The following is a 20,035-nucleotide window of genomic DNA, read 5'->3' on the forward strand; positions in this document are numbered from 1 at the left end:
GAAACGAGAACATTCAGATTTAAACAATATGATTATCACATGCAGTAAGGTAAATGTGCAATATGTGTGAAATTCAAAGTGTACACAATGCTGCTGGGTCTCATGACAGACTAATCAAAGACGCACAACCACATGATATGATTCTAGTGGTGTTAGCCACTGCGCTCTCTGACCATAGCTACATTCTCATCCACTTTCTGCACTAACCGTAAGCAACAAAATGAAAATGTTTAAGAAAAATGCAATTTTCCTGCCCAGCAGCTTCCATCAACCTCACTTCTAGCGATAAAAATGCTTTACATAATGGCATTTTGCTAATCTATTAGTCTGACAGTGAGTTTTAGTGCATGTTAAAATGTAAGTAATTGAGCTATATAATATCGTTACTTGGGCCTGTGCCTATCAATGTTGTTTTAAACTAAAAATATCATAATATTATACTCTACTGATGTTTTCTACCACCTCTAGCAGTCACATTAACTTAAACCGTGATTAGAAACTCTCACTTCAGAAAGCAAGGTCTCAATTGGTGAATATTCCATGTTAAACTACAACCATTGTAAAATTACCAAGCTATAAGATAAAGCAATGGAATTAAAGTACTACACTCCATTTGTACAAAAATATAATTTTTACAAATATTTTAATAATTCAATTTCAAAATAAAGTGTAGTTGTAATGGGCTGGGATATTTAAAAATGCTGTTTTAAGTCATTTGTAAGGGGCACTTTATGCCTGTTTACCCCCTTACCAAGCCATGGGCCCAAAGTTTTATTAGACACTTCTATAACCTAAGAAAAGCTCCATTAGTTTGCACTGAAGTCCCTGTACTAAATAATAAGCCTTAGTATGTAATAAGCCTGGAATGTTAAGGGGTTAAATGTCTCACATTCACTTTACATACATAATTGCAAATGTTATTTCAGTGGAACACAAATGGCCCCAGTCACAGAATCATCCAGCTAACAACATGACATCATACATGTCGGTATTATCTCAATATCCTTTTTTCACCCTGATTTCCCTTTCAGTATTTTCTGCTGATATCAGACCAACAGTGCTACCTGGTATCAGATCAGTGCCGTCTATAACGTTAACCAAAGTACATTATTTTAAATGTATCACATGATAAATACTCCAGCCAAAGACTAAACTCATGGAGGCAGTGCATCCTAATGCATTGTAAACTCCTATAAGCAACCACATACAACAACATATACAACACTGCCTAACATCTGCCTTACTGGTCTCTCCCCAGCTGTTTATTCTTGTGTGTCAACACAGAAAAGACCACCAGGACTGAAGCAGAAGCATGCACAAGCTTAAGAACGTCCAGAAAAGCATTTCTGTGTGCACCATGTCTGTCACATACATTAATTATATAAATGATCTCAGAACCTCTACACTTTATTTATCCTGCATTGTTTACTGTATACCATATGCTACTCTCTGCCTCTGTTCCACTCCAAAAACAAAACATTTCCTCCTTTACCATACAGACAGGCTTATTATTCACATATTAATCTTAAGATTAGCTATTCAATAACTACTATTATTCAGTAACCACCATGAAGTATTAAGTGTCAATTATGAATTTTTAGGTACTATGTAAGTACTATAAATTATTTAGTAACCACTATGGATTATGTATTATTTATTTAATATTTAATTCATTAATTTATTTATTTAATATTTAATATACTATGTGTTCTTTAATTACTACTGTGAATTATTCTGTAAATACTATGAATTATTTAGTGTCTGCTATAAATTCTGTAATTGCAATAATTTATTAAGTTACTACTATGAATTATTCAGTAATCACTAGAAATTATTCTGTAAATACTATGAATTATTCAGTAACCACCATGAATCATTCTGTATGTACTAAGTATTAAGTGTCAATTATGAATTTTTAGGTACTATGTAAGTACTATGAATTATTTAGTAACCACTATGGATTATGTATTATTTAATATTTAATTCATTAATTAATTTATTTAATATTTAATATAATGTGTTCTTTAATTACTACTGTGAATTATTCTGTAAATACTATGAATTATTCAGTGTCTACTATGAATTCTGTAATTGCAATAAATTATTAAGTTACTACTATAAATTATTCAGTAATCACTAGAAATTATTCTGTAAATACTATGAATTATTCAGTAACCACTATGAATTTTTCAATATCTACTGCATGGTATTCAATTACCACTGTAAATTATTCAGTGTCTACTATAAATTCTGTAATTGTAATAAATTATTAAGTTACTACTATAAATTATTCAGTAATCACTAGAAATTATTCTGTAAATACTATGAATTATTCAGTAACCACCATGAATCATTCTGTATGTACTAAGTATTAAGTGTCAATTATGAATTTTTAAGTACTATGTAAGTACTATGAATTATTTAGTAACCACTATGGATTATTTATTATTTATTTAATTTATTTAATTAATTAATTAATTTATTTAATATTTAATATAATATGTGTTCTTTAATTACTACTGTGAATTATTCTGTAAATACTATGAATTATTTAGTGTCTTCTATAAATTCTGTAATTGCAATAAATTATTAAGTTACTACTATAAATTATTCAGTAATCACTAGAAATTATTCTGTAAATACTATGAATTATTCAGTAACCACTATGAATTATTCAATATCTACTTCATGTTATTCAATTACCACTGTAAATTATTCAGTGTCTACTACAAATTATTCAGTAATTATTATGAATTATTCAGTAAATACTACAAATGATTCAGTAACTTCTGTGAACTATTCAGTACCCACTATACAGTATTTAGTAACTACTATAAATAATTCAGTATCCACTATATATTGTTCACTATTCAGTATGAATTATTCCATCAACTAATATGAATTATTCCATTAACTATTATGAATTATTCATCTTAATCACAAATTATTCCATAACTACTAAGAAACTAATGTGAAAGTTCTGACCTTTAGTTTATAGGGTTAACAGAGTATATTTAGCTATTAAAATGATAAATAATTGCGACTCAATCTGCACATTACTGTTTCAGAGTGCTATACTGTGGAGATTTTATACTTACAGGTCAAAAGTTATCACTTGAGGTTTTCTATAGCAGCGTTTCTCAGCCCTGGTCCTGGAGGCCTACAGTCCTTCACACTTAGATGCTTTTCCTGCTTTAACACAGTCACTTTAAATCAATCATGGACTGTAAACAAGCTGATTGGTTGGATCAGGTGTGTTGGAACCCTGGATCCAGGGTTAAGAAGCTGCTCTATACTACCAAAATATAATTATGTTAGTAATACAGTTACAGCAATATATTCATTAAAACACAGCAGGGTTAGGCCCTTTACTGATTACTGCTTTGGAGCACTGCTTAGAGTTGCATAACGTTGCATTCATGTCTCTTTGCCATCCATAATCAGACCTAATACATATCAAATATCAATAACAAATGCCTTATTATTAATATAGTAAGACAGAATGTGTTTCTGTGCAATTTTGTCGGCTTTCTGCGCAACAAGAAGTTGACAAAAGCTTCTTCATATGTGTCATATGCTATAAAAATGCCAAAAAAAAAGAGTTGTCTTGGCTTGTAGAGTCACTTTATAATATTCATATTCTGTACAAAAGTAATGTTTTGTTAGGTCTCCAAACAGCAACCCAGTGGTCAGAAAACCTAATTGTGACAGGCACTGTGTTTGGAATGGTTCACTTGTTAACTCACACAGCGTTTAGTTACAAGTGTACTGACAGGAAAATGACCACAGGCCGGCTGAAAAATGTATCATTACAACATGGACAAAACACTACATGGTGCGCTATTTCTGTAGTATGAAGTGATTTCCAATGAGGCTCATGGAATTTAGAAAACCCTCCCAGTACAACTTGCCCACAATGCCTCACAACACCCAGTACATCACTGCATGCAGCACTGACTTCACTTAATGGTTCATAAAACTCTAAATCACATATGTAACTCTAAATCATGTATGTAAGGCTGAACAATTGGGGGGTAATAACTAATTGCAATATTTTCTGACCAATATTGTGTTGGTTTGCTACAAATTAAACTACAGGCCTTTTTTCCCTATAAAGACCGGCACATCCATTTTTTCAGATTTGAGGCCTGATTGCTGAATGTAGTGAACCAGCCTGCCAGTTCACAAGCTTCGTTATTAAGGTTAAATTTAAACTTATTAAGGCAATGTTGAATAATGTAGGATATCACAGAGATTTTGTTCTGACAGCAGCTCTTGCAATTTGAAGATTGCGCTCTTTCAAATTGTGATTTTATTATTATATATATATATATATATATATATGTGTGTGTGTGTGTGTGTGTGTGTGTGTGTGTGTGTGTATGTATGATATATACATATATATACGTATGTATGTATCGCTGCTGTCAGAACAAAACCTCGTATCTCCATTTTTATTGTTTTTCAGTTTTTGACATGATTTGAAAATACCTGCTCCTCTTTACACTGTGTGTAAATTTCATGAAGAATTAAATTATTATTAAATTACATTAGACATTTAGAGCAGGTGGCCAAAGCACACAGCAGCACTGGACATTCGACTTGCAGCAGGTGGCCAAAGGTGACAAAACACCTGTTCAGGTTCTTCCTCACGAAGAAATTCCACACGTTCCAGACATGAAAACTTTTTACCTTAACTTTCCAGGCTTTTTACTTCACTTTTGTAAAGATCATTTTGTATGCAATGGCAATGAGATTTGCACATCTAATACTAAACATTTACAAACTGTTGACTCTTCAAGCTGATTTAGAATCTTGATTCAGTGAAAAACGCTTTGAATTGACATGATTCAGATGTGTCAAGTGGTTGCAAATGAACCAAATGTGCCACATCAATACAATTCCTGCTAAAAAAAAATAACAAACTACAAATAAATACTATGAATTATTCAGTAACTACTATGAATTATTCAATATCTACTGCATGGTATTCAATTACCACTGTAAATTATTCAGTGTCTGCTATAAATTCTGTATTTGTAATAAATTATTAAGTTACTACTATAAATTATTCAGTAATCACTAGAAATTATTCTGTAAATACTATGAATTATTCAGTAACCACTATGAATTATTCAATTCTACTTCATGTTATTCAATTACCACTGTAAATTATTCAGTGTGTACTACAAATTATTCAGTAAATATTATGATTTATTCAGTAAATACTACAAATGATTCAGTAACTTCTGTGAACTATTCAGTACCCACTATAAAGTATTTAGTAACTACTATAAATAATTCAGTATCCACTATATATTGTTTACTATTCAGTATGTAATATTCCATCAACTAATATGAATTATTCCATTAACTATTATGAATTATTCATCTTAATCACGAATTATTCCATAACTACTAAGAAACTAATGTGAAAGTTCTGACCTTTAGAGTTTATAGGGTTAACACAGTATACTCAGCTATTAAAATGATAAAATAATTGCGACTCAATCTGCACATTACTGTTTCAGAGTGCTATACTGTGGAGATTTTATACTTACAGGTCAAAAGTTATCACTTGAGGTTTTCTATAGCAGCGTTTCTCAGCCCTGGTCCTGGAGGCCTACAGTCCTTCACACTTAGATGCTTTTCCTGCTTTGTTCAGGTTCTTCCTCACGAAGAAATTCCACACGTTCCAGACATGAAAACTTTTTACCTTAACTTTCCAGGCTTTTTACATTCACTTTTGTAAAGATCATTTTGTATGCAATGGCAATGAGATTTGCACATCTAATACTAAACATTTACAAACTGTTCACTCTTCAAGCTGATTTAGAATCTCGATTCAGTGAGAAACGCTTTGAATTGACATGATTCAGATGTGTCAAGTGGTTGCAAATGAACCAAATGTGCCACCTCAATACAATTCCTGCTATAATAACCACAAGAAAGAAATTGATTTAATGTGTTACTGTTATGATTTTATGTCAGCTGAGACATTTGAATTATGAACCATTATGAATCATTTTCAGTGGATTTTTTTATTTTACTACACTCTCTAGGGTTCAAGCGTTCTTTAGTAAAGGAAATGGTTCAATATAGAACCATCTGCAGCACATTCACCGTCAATCTGAAGAAGACTTTCAAAGATCATGCAAAGAAAGGGTTCTTTGAGTGTTCATGGTTCTTTATAGACCCATTTTCTTTAAGAACCATCCTTTTTAACAGTGTACCGTAATACTCTGACTACAGAATATCTATCCTTTCTCCACTTCCTGGATTCTTCCAGTCCGTTTTCTCTATTCCCAGACTATCCCTGGCCTCCACGCTTCTCCAGACATGCAGAAAGAGCTAATATTACACAAATACTATCAAAGTTCTGTCTGAGACAGTTTAAATCTCACCTCCTTTGCTCTAGCAGGCCACAGCACTACTGAGCTGAGGAGCGTTAGGAGCATCCAGGCTGACCTCACCATCACCATCCTCCTCTCCTGAAGCTCCTGGACCCCTCACACCACTCCAGTATGTGTTTCTGCATCAAGTTCGTCTCTCATTCTGTCCTTTGTGGAACCAGCTACCCTCCTGCTGTACAGTGAGGACTCTTCCCTGCACAGTTTTGGTGGAAATACAGACAGAACCGCGTTTTTCAGGCTCGTGTAGCAGATAATGAGCGCGTGAAGCTCCTATTAGCACTGCCCACTGTTAAGCCCACTCAGGACCAGTGCAAAGCGACTGCAGCTTCTCTCTGAGCTTCTAAACTCCAGAAAGTATGTTCTTTAGACTGTGAGAGCTGCTAAGTTCCCTCAGAGCCTGGAGCTTCAAAAAAGCAGGTAAGAGCTCATTTCCCTGCGTTCTGCTGGTGCTTTAGCTAAAACACTCGTATAGGTGGTTCTTTAAGGGTTCTTTCTGTTTAGAACCATGAATTCTATAACCATTTCAAGCTTAAACGGTTCTTAGCATTGTGAAATGGCTCTTCAGATTGATGGAGGATGTGTTGAACGCGCTTCCATACAGAACCTTTTTGAAAATGGCTCTATGTAGCACCAAAATGGGTTCTTCTACTGTTACTAGCTTGACGTCGTAGCGGTAGAAGAACCCTTTTTGGTGCTCTATAGAACACCTCAATAGAACATACATCGGCAGCTTCTCGTTCAACTTTTCCGGTCCACCTTAAATGGTGCAACTTGCATTCAGACGCGTGTACAGACGCCACAATGTACCACTGCAGCATTTAAGGTGGAACGGAGTCCAGCAGCTGGCGTCAGTCAGCCTCGTTCACGTTCTCAGTACAGGGGACTGCTGAGAGCTTTACAGTGCTGAAAAAAACATAGAACCCTTCCAGAGTTTTTGTTGGTTCCTGATGGTTTTGTATGTGTTTTGGTCTTTTTAATGGGTTGATATCACAGTGTAAAGGACTGTAGTGGTTTAACAGGTGACCAGTGCCTGATTCTGAATGCATCTAATGGTTTCCTAATGGGATCTAAAGGTGATCTACTGTGATAAAGTGGTCTCTACTGGAAAGCATTAGGGTAATTCTTATTAGAAATGCATCTGATGGTTTCCTAATGGGATCTAAAGGTGATCTACTGTGATAAAGTGGTCTCTACTGGAAAGCATTAGGGTAATTCTTATTAGAAATGCATCTAATGGTTTCTATGGGATCTAAAGGTGATCTACTGTGATAAAGTGGTCTCTACAGGAAAGCATTAGGGTAATTCTTATTAGAAATGCATCTAATGGTTTCCTAATGGGATCTAAAGGTGATCTACTGTGATACAGTGATCTCTACTGGAAAGCATTAGGGTAATTCTTATTAGAAAGCAAAAACATTACGTTTTAATGGTCCTTTTCCAGCAGGGTAGTGATGTTCATGTTGCAATAAATATGTGAATTTGTAGTTATGAGTAAGAAAGCATCAAGATTAAGTGACATTTCACATGTTTTTTGAGTTTTCAGAGGTGTAACGGTGCAAATTCAACCCCATATTCGATTCTGAGGTCAGTTATTGATATTTTGTGTTCTCCCTGCTGAAAAAACCCATAGAACCCATTGTGTCTGTTTGTTCCTGATGCTTTTGTGATGTGTTTTAGCTTTTTTAATGAATTGATATCACAGTGTAAAGTACGGAGCCCCGCTGGTGACATCCTGTATAAATGAAAAAAAAATGTGTGGCCACGACTTAATAAGCCGTGATCTCGTTCCCCACGCCCTACTAAGTCATGGCCACGACTTAATCATCTCATTCCCACGCCTTACTAATTCGTTGATAAGGTGTGGCCACGGATTATTTTTATTTATACCGGATCATCAGGGCTCCGTAGTAAAGGACTTAACAGGTGACTACGGAAATCCCTACGGAGAGGCCCTGAGTTGTTGCCATAATTTTCTGGATTGTTATCTTGAGATCACAAGATAATTAACTCATTATCTAAAGATAACAATTTTTGTTATGTCAAGAGAACAACATAACTAACTTGTTATCTCAAGATAACAACTTTGTCATCTTGAGATCACAAGATAATTACCTGGTTATCGCAAGAGAACTATATTATCTTAAGATCACAAAATAATTAACTCATTATTTCAAGGTAACAACTTTTGTTATGTCGAGATAACAACATAACTTACTTGTTATTTTCAAGATAACAATTCAGAAAATTCTAAGCGCCTTTTGGCCTCTCTGGACTTCCGTAGCTGACCAGAGGCTGATTCTAAATGCATCTGATGGTTTCCTAATGGGATCTAAAGGTGTTCTGCAGGAAACTATTGATCGCTATTAGTAATCATAAAGCCAGTTCCCATTAGAAAACAAAACCATGAGGTTTAAATCCTTATGGTTTCTAATGGTCCTTTTTTAAGCAGGGTAGTGTTGTTCATGTTGCAATAAATATGTGAATTGACCTGAATAAATAGGTCAGCATTAAGATCAAGTGACATTTGGGCACTTTCCCAGATAACAAGCATATATCAACCTGCTGGCTTTATAAGGTCAGCACCTCTCTGAATGTTTGCCACTGCTGGTCCACCCTCAGACCACCCACATCACTGTCCCGCATACAAGCTCCTTTTATTTTAGTCTTTTATTTTAGAAAATAAACTAAAACAAATACTACAAACAGAGAAAAAATGACTAAGCCTAATATAAAATGATTTAATTGAAAACGTTGTTGTTGACACAGTGCTAGATACAATTATTTTGCTGCTGTCAGAACAAAACCTTGTATCTCCATTTTTGACGTTTTTCAGTTTTTGACATAATTTGAAAATGCCTGTTGTCCTTTACATTGTTTGTAAATTTCATGATGAGTGGACCAAAGGAAATGGCCCAAAACGACTTTCGAAAAAAGTCTGGTTCCATTGACTTCCATTAAAGGTAAAGAAGGTTTGTTCCTTCTCCTGTAAAGTTACCATTTTGGACATACAAGGTTTTGTTCCAACAACAGCAATTTACTAAACTAATTTACAAAGTTTAACTAAACGAAGGAAGGAAAAATAAGTAAATAGGACTGTGAGTGGAAAATGAGCGATAATAAGTGGAATTTTGTCTAATTCACAGATGGGCCGCCCAGAAAACGCTGAGCAAAATGCCATTGGACCACCAGCTTTGCCATCAGCGGGCCAACGGTGGCCCACTGTCCTCTTGCTATTAGGGTTTTTTCATTTTTAGAGGTGTAACAGTACAAATTCAATACGATATTCGAGTCTTCGGTCAATTATCGATATTGTGTGTTCTCCCTGCTAAAAATCCCTAGACACGATAAAGTGTCTTTTTTTGCTTTCTAATGGGAACTGGCTTAATGGTTTTCATTAGAGGCCACTAGTTTCCTGTAGAAGACTTTTAGCTCCCATTAGGAAACCATCAAATGCATTTAGAATCAATTGGTCACTGGTTAAGCCATTAGAATCCTTTCCATTGTGATGTCCATATCATCACATTAAAAAAGCCAAAACACATTACAAAAGCATCACATCACAAAAGATTCACCAGTGTTCCCAGAGATCTCAATCTGTAGATAATGGCTCCAACTATGGGCCAGTGATGTCCATAAACATTATCCCACCCTTTCCAGGCTGATATATTTTAGCAGTTTTCTTTTTTCTGATCTATTTTGGATTTTCTTTCGAACATTGCTAGTGTGCATGTAAAGACTACACCACATCCATGGTAAACCTTAGTATGAATGAGATTAGCCTTCAGCAGGGCTCCGTTCACATTTGGTTCATTTGTTGCTTAAGTAACTCAGGGGGCATTTACGCTTTCACAAGCTGGTTGACTCGGCTCCATAAATAAGTGAAATAACAAGTGTTTTGTGTTTGATGAGGTTCTTTTTGTCTAATATTTCATTTTGTTAAAACATATTCACCGCAACAAATATGCACTAATAGAGAAAATCAAGAGCTAACACTTTTTCACAGCACCGCAAATCTCAAATGCCTTACTACCATTCAGCTGTGATAGAATTTGTTTATCCTGGCATTTCTTTTTTTTTTCTTCTTCTTTTTCAGTTTTTACCCAATTTGGTCATCTCCAGTTCCACCCACTAGTTAGGACTAGAGTGTAAGAGTGTCTGTTGGTTCCTGATGCTTTTGTAATGTGTTTTGGCTTTTTTAATGCGATGACAACACAATGGAAAGGATTCTAATGGCTTAACGGGTGACCAATTGATTCTAAATGCATTTGATGGTTTCCTAATGGGAGCTAAAAGTGTTCTACAGGAAACTCGCGGCCTCTAATAAAAACCATTAAGCCAGTTCCCATTAGAAAGCAAAACCATTAGGTTTTAATCTTAATGGTTTCTAACAGGACTTTTTCAGCAGGGTTTCTTTCAACAGAGCTCTAATGCTATAGAAATTGATTTGGCTAAGATATATACAGTTTAAAAAAAAGATCTATGAAAAAAACAAAAATCTGAACTGCCTCTTTTAAAACCGCCTCATACAGTCAGCAGGTTTTCAGTTATTTTCTAAGTATAGAGGGAATTGTGTCAAGATTGTTGTCTGCGGTCTTTTGTGTGCTACAAATGCAGCAGATTAGGTTAGAGAATAGGTTGAAAAATGCTGGGGTGTCCCTTTAATTATCTGTATCAGGTGTGATTAGTTAGGATTTAAACCAAACTCCATGGAGCAGTTGGCCTGCAGACACAGGCTTTGGCCCTTTACTGTTTACTACTTTACTCTCTGTGACTTTATGATCGTGTCTCGTTGCCATTCAGGACAGTAAGTAATCCCCCTGCCTTAAAATGAATAACTTATTTCCTGACCTTTAGCAACAATAACTGCAGCCAGCATAATGTGTTACCTGCTTTTCACATTAATGTGAGGGTAGTTTGAGCCTGCACTTCTTTGCAGAATCAGTTTAATTTGGATATATTGGTCCATTTCCACTTTGGACTGGACATCCATAAACATCATCCCAAAAGGTTTAGCCTTTTTTGCAAACGTAAGACAGGTACTGATGTTTTTTGGTTATCAGTGTGTTCTGCCTTGATGCCCTTTTTTGCTCTGTCCCTTTCTTACTGTGGAATCATGCACACTGACCTTAGCTGAGGCTAGAGAGACTTGCAGTTCCTTGAACATTCTCTAATGGTTTGCCTCTGTGCCCTTAGGCAACTTTTGGCAAGCCGGTCACTCTTGGGAAGATTCACCAATGTTCCCAGAGATCTCAATCTGTAGATAATGGTTCCAACTATGGGCCAGTGATGTCCATAAACATTATCCCACCCTTTCCAGGCTGATATATTTTAGTAGTGTTCTTTTTTCTGAGCTATTTTGGATTTTCTTTCGAACATTGCTAGTGTGCATGTAAAGACTTTGTGGTGACTACACCACATCCATGGTAAACTTCAATATGAATGAGATTAGCCTTCAGCAGGGCTGGCTCCGTTCACATTTGGTTCATTTGTTGCTTAAGTAACTCAAGGGGCATTTACGCTTTCACAAGCTGGTTGACTCAGCTCCATAAATAAGTGAAATAACAAGTGTTTTGTGTTTGATGAGGTTCTTTTTATCTAATATTTCATTTTGTTAAAACATATTCACCGCAACAAATATGCACTAATAGAGAAAATCAAGAGCTAACACTTTTTCACAGCACCGCAAATCTCAAATGCCTTACTACCATTCAGCTGTGATAGAATTTGTTTTTCCTGGCATTTCTTTTTTTTTTCTTCTTCTTTTTCAGTTTTTACCCAATTTGGTCATCTCCAGTTCCACCCACTAGTTAGGACTCCCCCAATCACAAAATACCATCAACGCTAGCTCTCTAGGACTCTAGGACTCTAGGACTCCCGACTACGGGTGGCTGTAGCATCACCAGGGACCGAAATCGCGACCTCCTGATGATAGGGCCAACGCTTAGACGGTCGCGCCACTTGGGAGCCCCTTCTCTGGACATTCCCAACTTTGTGTACTTTGTGGAAGCTGACAAAGTGTACGAGAAGTTGTACAAGAAATCCTGTCAGTGTATCGAAATTAGGCCTGTCATCCTTGTTTATTTTAGCAGTCTAGTCATTATTTTTGATGATCGAGTCAATTATGACAGCAAATGTTGCATTTTACTTAATGAATGTGAAATGCATACAAATGTATGCACATTCATGAGATCCTGCTGGTGTGGGTTGCCTCTCTTAGTGATGCACACAAATGCAATTTCAGCGCTAATAGCACCCCCTTGTGGAGAATGTTCATCCTGCCAAACATGGCTTTTAATGACCTGTGGAGTCCCTGTTTATGGTTCAAACTACAATCACTGTAATCAAGCTGATTTATCGAGAATGTAAACTTTGCTTGATTTAATTGTGTAACTGTAACAGACCTAATCAAAATTTATTAATGTCACTGATCAATGATATGCTGACCGAGTTGTCAGAATGAGCCAACGTTACCCTCACAAACATCACTAAAGCTCATCATGTGACATTAGTAACATTAATTACTGCAATAGAATTAGCCATGTCAGTTTCTGTTGTTTAGATGTTTTTAACAGCTACTTCAAAATCTGTTGAACGTTCGGCAGCTCGTCCTGTCACAGACTCAAATGCCCTCCGCTCATCCTGGAAACCTGTTCACACAGATCTTGTCTAGTGAACTACCACATTAAAATTTTAGACTGATTAACTGATCTACATATTTATTATTAACAAGCATAAACAAACAATTGCCAAACAAAATGACATATTTTTCTGTTGTGGTAATTTAGTTGGTGAACAGAATTTCAGATTTTTTTTAAAACACTGGGCCTCATTCTCCAATATCTTCCTAAGTCAAAGATCCTAAGAAAAAGTCTGTGTCAGATACATGATGTGTTCTTAAAGTGCAGAATTGTTCTCACCTTTGGGCTCTTGAATGTGTGTAGATTCTGTTCTTACCTAAGAACAAATCCCAAATAAGAAAATATTAGTGAAGGTCAGAATCTTCGTGAAAACTGCATAAGTGGGTTTTAAGAAGAAATTTCTTACTAACAGTGACAAAAGCTCAAATCCACCTGAGAGTCGTCTGAACACAAGCTTCTGTGGAAGTAATAAGATTTTAAAAAATCATAATTTTTTTTGTACAAAGGCCTTAAAATTTGAACTGTGCTTAAATTCGAACAGTGACCTAGAAATCTGAATCTTCACCATTTTTTCTTTTACTACTCATAACTTTTCTTTGCCATATTTTTTTAAAATTCTAAAACTTTGTCGTCTATTTGCAGAAATAAATGCAAATAATCCTAGATCTTTAAAGTGGTCTCAGACTTTTTGACCCAATAATTTATCTATTTGCTCTACAATGAGATTATAAAGCAATATAACCTCCAGGCTGGACTGCTGTAACACCATTTTAGCTGGATGCTCCAATACATTACTAAGTAAGCTCCAACTGGTCCAGAATGCAGCTGCTAGAATCCTTACAGGGACCAAAAAATTTGACCATATATCCCCAATCCTGTTGTCATTACACTGGCTACCTGTTAAATTTCGTGTAGAGTATAAGATCTTTCTCTTAACGTATAAATCATTAAATGGCCGCACAGTATCTTAGTGAATTAATTTAGTCAACCGACAGTTCCTAGAGTTAGAAAATACACAGCAGGTGGTCAAGCTTTTCCCTACGTAGCCCCAAAATTGTGGAATCATCTCCCGACCTCTGTTCGGGACTCAGACACACTCTCTACCTTTAAAACTAGACTTATCTCCTATAATAATGTTCGCAGACTTTTAAATTGTATTTTTACTTTTCAGAAAAGGGCTGTAGATGGGATGGTGATTTCATTAGATGCGGAAAAGGCATTTGATAGCATAGAGTGGACATACCTTAAATACACTTTACATAAATTTGGATTAGGTGGAAATTTTATTAAGTCAATCAATTTAGCAATAGAGCCATTAGCTGAGGCAATAAGAACAGATCTTAACATGGTTTGAATCCCATTATATGCTGATGATATTTCGATTTTTCTCTCTAAACCACACATATATATCAGTCCCTAGCCTCATTAGTATTATTTCCAAATTTGGTCTTTTTTCAGGTTATAAAATCAATTCAAGTCCATAGCTATGCCCATGGGTAGCTTAAAACACATGCCACAAAATCCATCACCTTTTCCTTTTCAATGGTCAGAGACAGGCTTTACATATGTAGGAGTATTCATAACCCCTAAATTTAATCAGATGTTCAAAACAAACTTCACTCCGTTGCTGGATCGTATCAAACTAGATGTGGAGAGATGGCATGCTCTCCCTATCTCTTGGATAGGCCGTATAGCATTGATCAAAATGAATGTCCTCCCAAGACTGCTTTACCCTATACAGATGATTCCAGTCCTTTTCCCAAGCAAGTCTCTTAAAACTCTAGATAAGTGGTTCAGTTCCTTTATATGGGCTAAGAAGAGGCAACGACTGAAAATGGCAGTTTAACATCTTCCCGACGTGAGAGGGGGTTTTGACTTCCCGAATAATAAAAAATATCAGCTATGTGCTTACTTACATTTTATATATGATTGGATACATGAAGACAACTCTTCTTTGTGGTTTGATATCGAAAATTCACAAACAAAATATCCCTTACGAAACTTGCTGTTTCTTAGAAACTTTAAGTCAGTAAGAAGCTCCTGTGAGAATCCCATTGGAATTAACACTGGTAAAGCATGGAGAGTTATTATGCATCTGGATAGATCCAAGCTGACTTCTGTTTATACTCCTACATGTGATAATCCTGACTTTCTTCCGAGTGTTACAGATTCTCATTTCCGTTTTTGGGCATCGAGGGTTTTTTCTCGCTTGAGGGATATATTTGAAGGGTCCACACTGATGTCATTCAGTCAGATATCTGATAAATATGCCATTCACAAACGTGACATCTTTCGCTTTTTTCAGATAAGGGACTTTGTAAGAAAGGACACAACGCTTCACCTAGATATGCAACCCTCGCAGATAGAGAGACAGCTTTTTCTGCCCAAACAGAATAGATCTACTAGCTTCTTTTATAATATATTAAGAGAATATTCCGACGCTAACACTCATTATTTGAGGAAGGTTTGGGAAACTGAACTTGATATAGAGATAGAGGAGGATGTGTGGAACAAGGTTTGGAAGAACGCAAACTCTATCAGTATAAGTAATAAAGCAAAAGCTATCCAGTTTAAAATCTTACACAGAGCGCATACATCTCCAAGTCACCGTAGTAAATTTAAAGAGGGTTTTTCTCCTATGTGTCCTAAATGTAAAGTGGAGGTGGGTAGCCTCACCCATTGTCTGTGGACTTGTTACAGAATTAAAAAAAATTTGGGGGGAGATCGCACAGGAACTGTACAAGATTTTCGGAACCGATGTAAGGATAGACCCATTGTTTTTATTGCTTGGGTTGCCAAATAATTATATTTCTGACAACTTTAAGAAAAAACTCTGCAATGTTTTAACATTCTGTGCAAGGAAATGTATTTTATTACAATGGATAACAGATAAAATACTCTATAGTAAGCTGGCACAGAGCTGATTTGGAACATGTATCTCTAGATTACTTCACACACCTGTTACGTTCAAAAACAAATGTCTTCTACGATACTTGGGAACCTTTTCTGCTGTATATTGGGTCAGATCTCTCAAGTATTCTGGTGAGAGCACTTGTATAGTTTACTGTGGCATTTTGATATGTTGGTCAGCATAAATATTTGTGTATGTAAGCTGGGGTTGTGGTTTTTTTTTGTTTTGTTTATTTTTTTTTGGTTTGTTTGTTTTTTGTTACGTGTGTATGGTGTATGCTTGTCATGCTGAGAAAAATTTAATAAACATAATATAAAAAATAAATAAATAAAAACTAGACTTATCTGGTTGCACAAGCATTTTGCTAATATTAGTTGTTGCACTATTAACTCACTAATATCTAGTAAAAAAATATCTATAAACGGACCTGTCCTGTTAATCAATTTCTCTCTCTCTCTCTCTCTCTCTCGCTCTCTCTCTCTCTCGCTTTCCCTCCCTTTATTTGAGCCCCTGAGCGACGTCTGCCTGAGTCGCCACATGGGAGCCACCAGAGCTGCTAGAGTCATCAGAGCTCCATGTCTGTTGGCTGATCTGCACCGTTTTGACCACCATGAATTTTCATGCTGTACAAAGCTGTGCAAACCTCACCTGCATGAACTGACCCTCCTGATGCTGCTGCTGCTGCTGCATAAACTCAAACTAATCTAATTAACCATCGCTCCACCTGTTTTCCCCGTTTTGTATTCTAATATTTTATACTAACACTGTTTGCTTTCCGGTGTTGACCAGAGGAGGATGGGTTCCCCTTTTGAGTCTTGGTTCCTCTCAAGGTTCCTTCCTCTTGCTCTTAGGGAGTTTTTCCTTGCCGCTGTCGCCATTGGCAACGCTCATGGGGGCTCGGACCTGGATTTTTCTGTAAAGCTGCTTTGTGACAACACCTGTTGTAAAAAGCGCTATATAAATAAACTTAGACTTGATTTGACTTAAAGCACTACATCTAATAGCCTAAAAAAAAAGACAAGCTTTGTCTTAGACTTGCCTCATTACTATGGCTGAATCATTTAAATTGAAGTATTTTATATAACTCTAGATTTGTTATTCTGTTATTCTATATTATGTGTGTTTTTGGATACAGCTGTTCTTCACTGGTGTCCGGCTGAAACACTGATGCAAGGAGACGCTCACCTATCAAAGAAGGAAGGAATTAGGAGAGAGAGAGGTTCAGCCATTCAGCCTAAACTATGAGGCTGTTGACCTTTGGGGTTAGATGGCTAATCCTCACTGTCTGGTAAGTCCTACACACTTACTGTATGTACTGTAAATCAGAACTGTAGACTTAATGCATCTGTTTATTGTGAGTGTGTAAACAAATACATCATCCGGGTCATTATGAGGGCAAGTAAGTTTATGGAAAAAATGATTATTTATACAAAAATTAGCATCAACTGGCAATAAATTAAGCTACAGACATATTAGGCTTTTTATATGTATTTTAAGTGAATATTTTACAGTCTAATTTATAATAAACAAGTTCTTTTCAGTGAATGTCCATCCATATCCATAAACACATTGGCTACTTTGTTAACTTAACATTATTGTGAATGCAGACCTGTGAAAGTCACGTTGGCTGGCCTGTTGGCCTTTTTAATATTAGGAGAAATCAGATTGGAAAAATTTAACAAATTTTGCAGATCCATTAAAGGGCTCATATCACTGAAAATCCAATTTTCCTCATGGTTTTGAAATAAAAGAGCTTGATGTGGTACATAGACATTTTAAACCGTACTATTGACTCCCCAGTCCATAAAATCTACACATTAAAGCTGCAAAAACTGACGTTTTTGAATTTACTGTTTTTGTGATGTCACAAAAGCCAGCATATTTACATACTCCAATCAGGCATAACATTATGACCACCTCCTTGTTTCTACGCTCTTTGTCCACTTTATCAGCTCCACTTACTATATAGGTGCACTTTGTAGTTCTACAGTTACAGACTGTAGTCCATCTGTTTCTCTGCATACTTTGTTAGCCCCCTTTTACCCTGTTCTTCAGTGGTCAGGACCCCCATGGACCCTCACAGAGCAGGTACTATTTGTGTGGTGGATCATTCTCAGCACTGCAGTAACACTGACGTGGTGGTGGTCCACTCTGTTACACACTCCCACAGCAGCACTGCTGTGTCTGATCCACTCATGTAATGCGTGTTTCTTCACCTTTTTCTCCTCCTTCCTACCTCTCTGATTGGCTGTTTGAATTCCTCATTGAGTAAATCTCTGACCATCTCACACTGCAGGACTTGTGAACGTTTTGAGTCGTAAATATCAAACAGGTTTGATCATATCGGAGGGCCTTTGATCACTTCAGAGTTCGATCGGAGGGCTAATGATTCACTCGCTGCTCCTCTCACACTACCAGATCATCTGCGCCATCAGTCGCTTACAAACGCTTCAGACTTTGGACATTTGTTACAAGGGGCGTATCGGGGTTTAAATCGGGCAAAATTCATGGAGTTTAGGCCCAGCCTTAGAGCAGTTTAGCCCCGCCCACTCACCAAGAAGTTCTAAGAATTTTTCATCCTGGGCTGCTTTTTGAATGATACAGGGCAGCCAATCAGAGGAGAGCTTACTTACATATATATCAGCCTTAAAGGCACAGTAACAAAAACAGCCTGTTTAATTCTAAAGGATAAAGAGAGGTCAGCTAAAAATGAGTTCTGAATGCCTGGTATATTAAAACATCGCACATGTAATGAGTGGACTATTACTAAACTAAAATACAAGATAAATGCAGGATATGGGCCCTTTAATGCCAGATATAATAAGGCATATTACTAGTACTATGAGATCTGGATGATCTTGTCATAATACAGTCAACTGGTTTTACTGCTAACTGCTAATCAGTAATTTTGATCTTTATTAGAGGAGAGCTGAGTTACTTTTTGCATGTGTGTCCATAAAGTTTACTGTTGTTGAGGGTCAGTAAACTGCTTAGCTCTGTGCTACATTCCTGCGTCTTCAAGCGCAATAATCTTGTGTCAAACAGCAGTGAAAGAAAATGAATGAATGTTTTGATTTTCTGAGGCAGGTGGGTTTCTCTGCTGTATGTTTCAGAGCAGCAGGTCAGTGCGGTGAGTATTCTCTCCTTTATGACGTAAAAAAACATTTATGACGCCTTTTTGCCATGTCGTCCTGCATTATTTCAAAATAAAAAAAAACAAAAAGAATAGTTTGCTGACATGGTCACCAAATAAGTGAACACAGTGCACCATTCAGTGTCAAAGCATCTATCTAACAACTGCTAAATGTTAAACAATGTTGCTCAGGTAGCAGCTGGGTAGCATTAGCTTTGCTACTATAATAACAGCTTTGCTTACCAAAGAATGTGTTGGATTCTGGCTAACTAAAGCACTGACACCGCTTAGATGATAAGGATTCATATCTGAGGGAGTGAATAATGGTGTAACGCTGCTGAAGAGAGAGAAAGGGCAAAATTAAACCTGTTCTGTGGGGTTTGAATCTGTAGCCTGATCCACTAACTTAACTTTAGCTTAGCCAGCAGGACAGGCTTGATTCTGACTAACTGCTGCTCTGCTCAAACAAGTTGAGCAGAAGTCAAGTGACTGATGTTGGAGTGACAGAAAGCCAAAATGAAGCCTGTTCTGTGGTGTTTGTGAGCGTTTTGTTGCGTTTTGGCTAAGCTAATGATGGTTGGGTTAGAAACTTTAACACTGCTCTGTGTTTCACTGCCTCCAAAAGTCCTGCAAAATTAGACAGTCATGAAATTACCAAATTTTAACCACAGATACACAAAAAAGACCAAAGATACAAGCAGAAAACATTCAGCAACACTTTGTTTGTTTTAATTTTATTGCAAGTCCTCAACTAACATCATACAAATGTAGCATATACATTTCGCATAAATCCATAGATGGATTTGTGGATGGTCATGTTAACAGCTGCAGTGATCTACATGAGTGGTTTTGTGTCAGCATATGATTATTATATTTGTTATAACTATTTTGTGAACACACACACACACACACACACACACACACACACACACACACACAC

General features: G+C 36.4%; 2 protein-coding genes across 2 annotated transcripts in view; one reads left to right on the top strand and one right to left on the bottom strand.

Moving 5' to 3' along the window:
• The window catches only part of LOC118796904 (collagen alpha-3(IV) chain-like), a 68,054-nt gene extending 61,545 nt beyond the window's left edge, over positions 1 to 6,509 (bottom strand). The window contains exon 1 of the mRNA XM_036556054.1: positions 6,405 to 6,509. Coding sequence (XP_036411947.1) covers positions 6,405 to 6,482 — 78 coding nt within the window. The 5' untranslated portion in view covers positions 6,483 to 6,509. The remainder of the gene's footprint in view (positions 1 to 6,404) is intronic.
• Positions 6,510 to 6,722: 213 nt separating this feature from the next.
• Positions 6,723 to 20,035, top strand: part of LOC118796798 (collagen alpha-4(IV) chain-like) — a 60,887-nt gene continuing 47,574 nt past the window's right edge. Inside the window, 3 exon segments of the mRNA XM_036555908.1 lie at positions 6,723 to 6,830; positions 17,098 to 17,250; positions 19,050 to 19,092. Of these exon segments, the coding sequence (XP_036411801.1) occupies positions 17,204 to 17,250; positions 19,050 to 19,092 (90 nt within the window). The 5' untranslated portion in view covers positions 6,723 to 6,830; positions 17,098 to 17,203.

Source organism: Colossoma macropomum, unplaced genomic scaffold (genome assembly GCF_904425465.1).
Source record: "Colossoma macropomum unplaced genomic scaffold, Colossoma_macropomum, whole genome shotgun sequence".
In the NCBI taxonomy this organism is placed as follows: domain Eukaryota; kingdom Metazoa; phylum Chordata; class Actinopteri; order Characiformes; family Serrasalmidae; genus Colossoma; species Colossoma macropomum.